The following is a 9,431-nucleotide window of genomic DNA, read 5'->3' as shown; positions in this document are numbered from 1 at the left end:
TTTCCCTCGATGACTCAGCCTTCAGCTTCCTCAACTCATCACTCGCCTCCCTTCTTATTGATGCTCCTGTGCTTCACTCGGTAAATAAAGTGAAGGAGGTTTGATTTCCACTGGCAAACTCGGTAGAAAACTTGAAATTATTCAGTCGGCCAGGCGGATCCTGCCGGCTGCAGCTTCTCACGTGATGATTTCATGCTTTTCTTTTCTTTTTCTCTCTCTCTCTCTCCGCACAAATGGCAGTACATTCACCATATTTATGTTTTGGACAGTTTTAAAGGCTCAGCTTCACCTTCTCCCGAGGTGCTTGGAGAGAGAAAAACACCCCAACAACAGGTGTCGTGTAGAACATCTTTATTATTAGACCGGCATCCCACATCCCAGGATCGTGGCCGAGACCCTGATGAAGGCCGTGAACCGAAACGCATCCGTCTAATTATAAAGTTGATCTACCGACAAGTGCCGCTGGGCTTGTAGGAGGCCTGATGACTCACGTTAATGCTGCTGCTGCAGCTGGGGGGGTGGGGGTATCGTCAGTTACACTTTTCGTAATTTTCCCAAATTAATGATTAATCAGGAAAAAAAAAAATTCCAGGACAACAAAAAAAAACCCTCCTTTTTACATTGTTCCTAATAAATTACTGGCCACTATTTGCACTCACAAATACATTCCAGAACATTCTTGTTCAGACACGACCCCGGTGATCGGTGAGGCCGGTAACAGACCCTTCCAAGTAACGCTCCTGATGGTTCCCTGAATGGTTTTACCAGTAACGTACTGGGAACTAGGCGTGTAAGAGGATTTAGTGCGAAACATGTTTTGCAAAATTTCCCTGAAAGTCAGTTCTGGTTCTCCCTTACACGAGTCGCTCTGGGAAAGGCTGCTGTTCGGGCTAAACACGGGACGTCAGCCCATCATCGTATAAACGCCGCCAACACTGCAAGTTCTCATTTCGGTTCAGAAAGTTGGTCATCAATCGCGATTGGATGGTTGCTACATTACGGCTTCAGCAGCTGCGTCATGTGAGGGAGGGAGGGGTCTATTTTCTCTCTGCCCTCCGCTTCTCTCAGTACAAAACCCGGCAGCGTCGGCCCGCTGGATGTTGACTCTTTCCTGGGAGACTGAAAGCGATATTTTGGATTGTTGAAGGAAACTGAAATAGGAGACAGAGACTCAAAGACAAGCAAGGAGTTGTTATAACTTTTCATTTCTCTCCATGGTGTGGTGTACAATGGTGTGGCGTACAATCACATCTTTCCAGTACGTTCTCATCTCCACGCCTCATCTCGCTCCCTCTCTCTCCCCCCCTTCCCTGAATAAATAATACAACCTTTTGTTGTCCGAGGATGGCCGTGCACAGCAGGGCCCGCGTGAATCTGTAGCCGCCACTTATCAATGAAGAGAGAGGGAGCGAGCAGGTGGAGTGGAGGAGAGAGAAGAAATACAGAGCGAGGAGGAAAACCAAGACGGCGAGAGGAGTGAGATGTCTTTTCTGTCATCGGACGCCGGGATCAAGTGGACGGAAGAGTGCCGACAAACAAAAGACGACGAAAATCAAAGACATAGAAAAGAAATTTAAAAAAAAAAAAAAAAAAGACGAGTCAGTCAAAATGAATGTTACAAACACGTAAAGAAACAATACTGCGAAACAGATTCCCTTTTTCTTCACATGGGCCCACGAACCCCTGGTTGGTCCTTTTGATTTAAAAAAAACAAACAACATCTGGCCCAGTGGCACCATGGAGTGACTTACTAACCTTCCTGCCTGCTCACGTCGACGGTGACACGTTGAGGTCTGTGATGAAGAGTGAAATGTGAAAGAGAAATCTCAAAAAAATAAAAATAAAAATAAAATAAAATATCTGAAATAGTAACATGAACTCCTCATGAACACACACACACACACACACACGTACGCAGCTGTCAAGTCAAAATATCTGCTTGTTTCTTTTTTTTTTTATCACTGCCTCTACACACATTCACACACATTCTTCTTCTTCTTATTATTATTATATACTATTTGAAACATTCAGAAGTACTAGAATCACTACTGTCGTTATTGCTGTGACCAGTAATCATTCCTTTCTAGCTCTTCTTGGTCCGCGCCGATACAGCAAATCAGAGCACTAAACAGCCAACGAATGACTTCTCGGGAGCAGGACAGGACTTCAGGTCATTGGTAACAATAAATACTGCAACGGTCCGAGAAACAGTCGGACGCAGCTCGCGGTCCAAAATAGTCCGAGAAAAGATAAAACCCCAACAGCAGTGGGAGTGTGTTAGGAATTTACCTTCAGATCACCTAAAAATAAGAGAGACAGTGAGTCTGGTGTTCCAAGTGTCCTCGTGCTCTCTCGCAGAGGTTGGACGACCTTTGACGGGGCTCAACTCCGACACGGAAGAACAAATCCCTGCTGGAAAGAGCGAGAGATGGATTACTGGGTGTTTGTTCATCCCCATCCAGACAGCTGGTGATGTCTTTTCGTTTTCAGCAGGCGTTCACGAGAGGCAAATGTATCCCAGGACTAGGAGGACGAGTGCCTGACCCCTTTTCCCGCGGGACCTTTGAAATGTTGCTCAAAAGAGGAAGCGAAGTCTGTGATAGTCGTGAAATGAGGGATTCTGAAAACAGGTGAATCCAAGTCTGAAATGTTTTTGTTTTTGTTTTGTTTCCTTTGTGGATTCTTGAGGGGTGATTGGTCGGGATCGGCCCACCTGTGGCCTGGTTCCAAACTCTTCATACAGATGACTTGCAGCTGTATGTTCATTATTGCTGTGGTCCTGATAGCAGTCTCAATGAATTTACTGAAGTAGTCTCTGGTTGAGGCTGACGGCGAACTTCGCCATTTCAAGTCAGTCAGGCGAGGAGGGTTGTGGGTGATGTAGTTCCCCTCACATGTCCCACTCCTGGTTTAGAAAGGAGGCAAAGACGCCCCCCTCCTTTGTTTCTTCTCTACAAGCCCTCCGTGGAGTGCTGAGGTGTGGGAGACGGTCAGGAGGCCGCTGACCAAATGAGGCAGGGCTCAGGCTTCAGTCGGGGGCTCTGTGATGGGGTCGGCGGTGGGGTCCTGCTGCACCTCTGGGACCACGATGCCCCGGTGGAGCTTCTCTAGCGACTGTTTCATCTGAAAGATGAAACGATGGGAGTGAGGAGGTCAGGCATGCTGGATTACATCATCAGTGACATCATCAAGCACCTTACAGCCTTGCTCAGGCCATCCAATCGTAAGTCACTGAGGGTGATCGGATTATAAGAGGACAGCTTTAAGAATGCATCTCCACCAAGGATCAGATCTCACTGTCATGCGCTACATAAAACAATACAGACAGAGTCCAGGAGAGACGAGGGGCCGACCACGTCTGAATGCGGTCTGGGTGACTGGATTACAATGAGCACTGGCTGTGTTCACACCTGTCCACGTGTCATCAGATCACCAGAGTCACACTCGTCACAACGGTCGGGGTTTGACGGTTTGTTGACACATCAACCAACTTCTCACACCTTCTTGTGTTGACAGTTCAAGTCAACTTCCTCACCTTCTTTTTCCAGTCAGACACGACTGATAATCAGCCGCCCACAAAAATCAGTTCCAGTGGTGTGAGATCTTTCCCTCAACATAAAAGCATCAATGTTTGATAAGTAATGTTGTCAGAAATGTCCTTGAGAACAAGGACTACAATTTCTTAAGTATTCCAAGTCAAATGGAAGTGATTCTGTTTCTAGCTGGATGTTAATCGCTCAGCTCCGTGCCGCATATTCACACTACTTACTCACTTCCGCCTCCCGTATCTGCTCGTAACCGTTTTATTTCACACACACACAAAAAAACAGCCTCACCTGGTCGAGAAGTGTGACAGAGGACTGCAGAATCTGCTGCCACTTGCTGAGCTGCGCCTGGTGGAACTGCCTCTGCAGCTGCAGGACCTGAGCCCACTCCCCAGCCGTCTGAGGAAGGGGACTGAGGAGAGGAAAGACCGCATAAGAGAGGAGGAGGAGGGATGGAGATGAGTGCTGAAGTTACTGTCAGATGTCAAAAGTCTGAAACAAAATGGAGGCATGGTTGTTTCTGTGGTATTCTGAATGGATACTTTACCATTTTTATCAATTCTCGAGTTGTCAAAAAAAGGTCCTATTTTGCACCAAATCTGTGTGTAATGGGACATAATAGGCGGCATGGTGGTGCAGTGGTTAGCACTGTCACCTCGCAGATAGAGTGTGTGAGTCTCCATGTTCTCCCTGTTCCTGTGTGGGTTCTCTCTGGTACTCCAGCTTCCTCCCACAGTCCAAAGACATCAAGAGGGTACGAGGCTGATTGATACTCTAAATTGACCGTAGGTGTGGCTGTGAGAGTGAATGGTTGTCTGTCTCTATGTGTTGGCCCTGTGATGGACTGGTGACCTGTCCAGGGTGAACCCCGCCTCTTGCCTGAAGGCTGCTGGGATAGGCTCCACCCCCCCCCCGCTGGCTTTAACTTCGTATCATCAGACAGATATAAGGCCATTCATAAACTCTCAGGAAGATCACGCTTGTTTTATTTAAGTCTAACAAGTCCTCCTGCTTTGCAATTAAATTAAATCTGAGGGAGATTTTAGACCTCAAGGTCTCACAAAAACAACTCATGAGCCAGTGGTCAAATAGCCCTCTGGGTGAGGAAGTGAGAAAATACAGTCCCTACCTGTATGGAAAAAGGGAGAGCGTGTTTACCTGTCAGCAACGGAATAGGAGTGCCATGTCTCCAGTGTATGGGCCGCTCTTTCTAGAGCGTACAGCTTGTAAAACAGCAGCATGTTGAGAGCCACCAGCACCACCAGACTGATGGGGGGGGGGGGGGGGGGGGGGGAGCGAGAAAGACAGAGAGAGAGAGAGAGAGAGAGAGAGAAATTATTTAAAAAGCTCTCAAAATGATCTCTTCACAAATATTTCAGGGTGGGTCAGTGCTGAAGTCTACTCACTCAGCTCTCAATCACAACACACTCTGACTTTATTACAGGAAAAATCCACCCACTACAAATATCAAGGTTGTGTGTAAGAGGCAACAAGAGGAACGGTGCTGTGGGTTCAGACTGACAACAAATGCGAAGACAGAATAACTGCGTCGGTGTCATTGAAGCATTTTACATTTAACATGGACGCATGATAAAAAGGTGGATGTTTCCTGTCAGGAAGTGGTTATTTCCTACGTGTTTCTTTCTGCAGGCAGTGGTATAAAGTAAAAGCCTCTCATACGATACCTGATACAGATCCTATGCGCAAGTAGTATTGCAGAAAGGTGGGGGGGGGGGGAAGAGGAGAAATAGCAAGAAAAGTATCGTGAGGCCATTAGTAAGCATACGATCAATGTCAAACGTGTCTGAATGAGGGAGCATTCAAACATGGAGGGAAACAAGCCAGCAGAAAGCTGATATATTCAAAAATATATAATCAGACGTTGACAGCAGAACATTTGATCGGGGCCGGAGACCGAGGAGAAACGCTACACATGTTTATTACCAAAAGACTGGAAGAAACATGTCCATTCTGATCATTCCTATATGTCATAATATAGGAAGTGGGGCTGGAGGGTTCATCCGGTTTGAATTTAAATCACAAATCTGGCTTCCAACAACGATGACAACGTTTCGACCCTAATAAAATGACGTCTGTGCCGGTGCTTTTGTCTGGTCAAAAGCCAGCACACCCTGTACTGGAGCCTCCCTGCGTGAACCACAGCAATTTCTTTAGGTACTTTTTTTTTTTTTTTTTTTTAAATCTCATTGTTTTACACGTACTTCTCTAAGTTGAATTGTATTTTAAAAGTTCAATAAACACATTACGTTTCCAAAGACACACCCATCTTCTCCCCTCCCCCCGGGCTACAAACTGCAGACTCTTCAATTTTAGTGACCAGCTCAGTAGAGAAATGTTCACCTTAACAGCTGAAGGGAGGAGTTTGTCGGTTTCTCTGGTTGCCGTGCTCTCTGGAGCTGCTGCCTGTTAATGTTATTACTGTGCACCACCACAAGTGGAGTAAGTGCCCCTGAACTTGCTGATCGCTAGATTTGATTGACACCAGTCTGATCACTAATCCAGACCAATAGGCCCCAAGTTCTGAGTCATTTGGTGTTGGTTGCTCAGTAGGTGCAGCAGCCCGCAGCTTTTACATGAAAATTTCAGATACATTCAATGAAAATGTTATTTGCAATCCTGCCAATCTCTTTGCAGTAGGCAGTGATGCTCAGAAATCTGCCAACACTTGGATTTGAGTTTAAAAACTAAAACAATTAAACTTCACGGTCGTCCCAAATGTGACCAGCTGGAGCATTCAGTTGAACCAACTCGCGCCCACTTGCTCGTGATTGATGACGGATAGAAAAACGTCTTTGTGAGTACTCAAAAGGAAAAATGCACTTTTTTGGATGAACTATTTCTTTAAAGCCCATCTTGAGACATATTGCTAAAGAAGGGACACATGCATGCTATTATGTGTTAATTGTTTTCCACCCTTTCCCATTTTTACATCAACTCCTTCTCGAGACACTCATCTGTGAGTGATTCACTGTACACCGAAAAAAAAACAGAACGATTCCTTCAGTCCAATAAAAACATGTTGGAAACCACAATAAATTAAGTTTAAGAAGAAGGGAGGATCAGGAGAGACGTTAAAACCCCACTTTGGCTTACATGAAGCTGACGATAAGCAGGATGGTGGATATGCTGTTCTGTCCTCCACTACGCGAACGCTCTCCCAGCTTCATGTACTGAGCACCTACAAAACACAAAATTAGTTCTCCACTCAGCGACCAATCCCATCCCATGTACATGAACGCATCTGTGAGTAAAACAGTGTTCCCAGGCCCCTGGAATACCACACTATAGTTTGATGTGTTTGTGACTTTCCTCAACTCTCTCAAGCATTCCACACACCTTCTCCCAGAGGAAACCCTTATAGTTTGTGTGATGTAATTCAGAAGAAATCCACTAGGGGGCAGAACTACAAAGATGATGGATTCAGGCTTTAGTCTGGAGACACAAGCTTCAGTGTTGTCATGATTTAAGATCAGACTCACTGGTTTCTCTTCTGTCCCTTTCCTCTCCAACTCCTCTGTCCCCTCGGTCCCCGGTACCCAGGCCTCCTCCGTCCCTCTCCCTTTCCCGCTCTCCCTGCCGTCGAGAGCAGGTGCGTTTTCGTCGGCGCAGTGCTGGTGGGGTCTTGGCGGTGTCTGCGCCCACTGCTTCACCTGTGGTTACCACGGAAACCTCAGACTGCAAGAGAGTCTCCAGCTTGCACACCTCACTCTCTGCAGGGAAAACAGAGGAGGGATGAAAAAGTGCTCTAAATACGGCTGAATGGTCAACCAAAGTACATTCTGTGACAGCAGGTAATGTCCAACCTGTGTCAGATCCAGTACTTAGTACTTCCTCACAGTCTCGGTGCTCTTCCTGTTCATGTTTGTCAACCAGACATGACATTATTCAAATAAAAGACTTTCTAATTTAAATAAGCAAACCACAGGTGATGTAAAAATCCTACCTGGATATTATCAGTGGCAACATTTACATGGAGGGAATATTGTGGTATCAACACACTTACGTAAGCAGTAAACATCCCTTCTAATGACCTTAACCTGAATAAGGTCATAGTTGGAGAAATCAATAATCACATTTTCCGTTGCTACGTGCATTATTAAGTTGCAACGCAGCCATGTACAGACTCCAATTGTACATATAAGTATTCAGAACATTCTGTTACACGTAAGATAGTCAAACTTCTTTACAACGCGTGGCCCAGACTCGGCTCTGATCACAGTGTTTTTGTATTATTAGCAACCAAAAAACCCACGCAATATAAACCACAATGACAACATTTTAGCAGGAAGCTCTGACGTAGAAACGTAGTGTGGGCGGGCGGAATGTTCTAAAAGCAACTCATGTAAACACTTCTATGGAATTATTGCCTTATTTGGAATATGGTCGTCAGTGACATGAGTGTGGTCCATGTGTATAGAAAATTAAACTTGTAAAGGCATCCAAATTTTATGAATGAAAGCTTTGATTCATCCAAATTTGCTCTCCTCTTACGTTTTTGATTTTCATCAGTCAAATTAAGCAGACCAAATGGAAACTGTCTTACTGTCCATTTCCAATATGTTTATATAAGAGAACATGGAGAACAGGTCGTTAGTGGAGCGCATATTGATGAGTATGTGGGACAGCATTTGCAATTCACAGTCCCTGAGCATTAGAGAAGTTCCAACGCTATATAGGATGCTCGCAACTACTATACTGAGGCTACGTTATCAATATTAAGAAATAGAGAACAAGGGAACAAGCGTTTTACCACAGAAAGCACGTCTGAAAAAAATATGCGTGACTGTGTGACTCACCCATGTGTCTGTAGTACTCCTCAATTCCACTCCAGGTGTTCTTTTCAATCAGGGCTTTCACGAGGCTCCAGGGCTGCTTCCTGTAGCAGATGTCTGATGAAACTCTGCATGAAAGAAGACACAAAAAACTTATTTATAACCTGACCAATAGATGGATCCTGATTTTTTTTTTAAAAGACATTTGACCAACAAAAAAATATTCCTACCAACTTACAAAAATTGGTCTAACAGGGGAAAGTCTTTGACTAAACTCAGCTAGAAAATCAAGCCCAAAAAAGAGTCATTTCATGAGAATCGAAACAATTCATTTAGGAAAAAGTGAGAGTTTGAACCATTTGGTATGAAATTTCATTTTGTGCATTTAGACTTTTGTGTGCTGTCATGTGACTTAGGCCAAATCAGGTTTTTTTTGTTTTTGTTGTTGCTGTTTTTACAGTTGTGCATAGACCAAAATACAAGTTAACGCTTCAGTCCGTGCGAATGTTTACTCCCAATTTGAAGAAAATATCTCAAGGTGTTACAAATGTAACATAATGTTGTCAAGAGTAGGAACCTGCAGCTACTAAACAGGACAGTAGCAATGGAGACTAGCTGAACCAAGGAGACAAAGCTCTGAGGGGATTATTTTAAATACCAGAGGGAGTTACTGCTCCCCGAGGCTATGCACTGACGCTCTCAGCTACACTTTGCTGAGACCTGAGAGCAGATCTATAAACAAGGATCTACGTGTCACATAAAAGGAGGTGATGAAACTTGGTTATGTGACGGCTCTGTCGCCCTTCAAGAGCTCAGCTGAATTCTGTCATTAGTCCCCCTTTGGAGACGCTGGCAAATAAAGGCTCACTCCACCTGTAGCTCCTTTCCTTTGACAGTAGTTTTCATACATTGTGTGTCGCCCCAATCAGACATCAACCCCACCTGAGACGACTCTTGTGCTTGTTGATGGAGGTGAGGCAGTATCTGTGGACAGTGTAGAAGTAGTCCTGGTAAGGGATGCCTGAGGTGATGACCTCCGAGTCAATCACATAGCACTCACCCTGGGCGCTGCTCTTATGCAACGTCTAGAGGC

At 45.0% G+C, this 9,431-nt stretch overlaps 1 protein-coding gene across 6 annotated transcripts in view; it reads right to left on the bottom strand.

Annotated features, from left to right (window-relative positions):
- Positions 1-421: 421 nt before the first annotated feature.
- gramd1a (GRAM domain containing 1A) overlaps positions 422-9,431 on the bottom strand; it is a 32,093-nt gene continuing 23,083 nt past the window's right edge. For 2 of the 6 annotated variants that reach the window (XM_086217907.1, XM_086217908.1), the window contains 7 exons: positions 9,281-9,423; positions 8,363-8,466; positions 7,046-7,276; positions 6,660-6,744; positions 4,704-4,811; positions 3,837-3,957; positions 426-3,123 (listed from right to left, as the gene is read on the bottom strand). In XM_086217907.1, the coding sequence (XP_086074033.1) occupies positions 3,022-3,123; positions 3,837-3,957; positions 4,704-4,811; positions 6,660-6,744; positions 7,046-7,276; positions 8,363-8,466; positions 9,281-9,423 (894 nt within the window). In that variant the 3' untranslated portion in view covers positions 426-3,021. Of the gene's footprint in view, positions 3,124-3,836; positions 3,958-4,703; positions 4,812-6,659; positions 6,745-7,045; positions 7,277-8,362; positions 8,467-9,280; positions 9,424-9,431 lie in introns of all 6 variants that reach the window. The other 4 variants (XM_086217909.1, XM_086217910.1, XR_015118521.1 and 1 more) reach the window with 3 other exon arrangements.

Source organism: Aulostomus chinensis, chromosome 11 (assembly GCF_037954235.1).
Source record: "Aulostomus chinensis isolate RoL2024-O1b breed Wild chromosome 11, RoL_Achi_v1.0, whole genome shotgun sequence".
In the NCBI taxonomy this organism is placed as follows: Eukaryota; Metazoa; Chordata; class Actinopteri; order Syngnathiformes; family Aulostomidae; genus Aulostomus; species Aulostomus chinensis.
The sequence above is the reverse complement of the archived record's forward strand: the minus strand, read 5'-3'. Positions and strand labels throughout refer to the sequence as shown.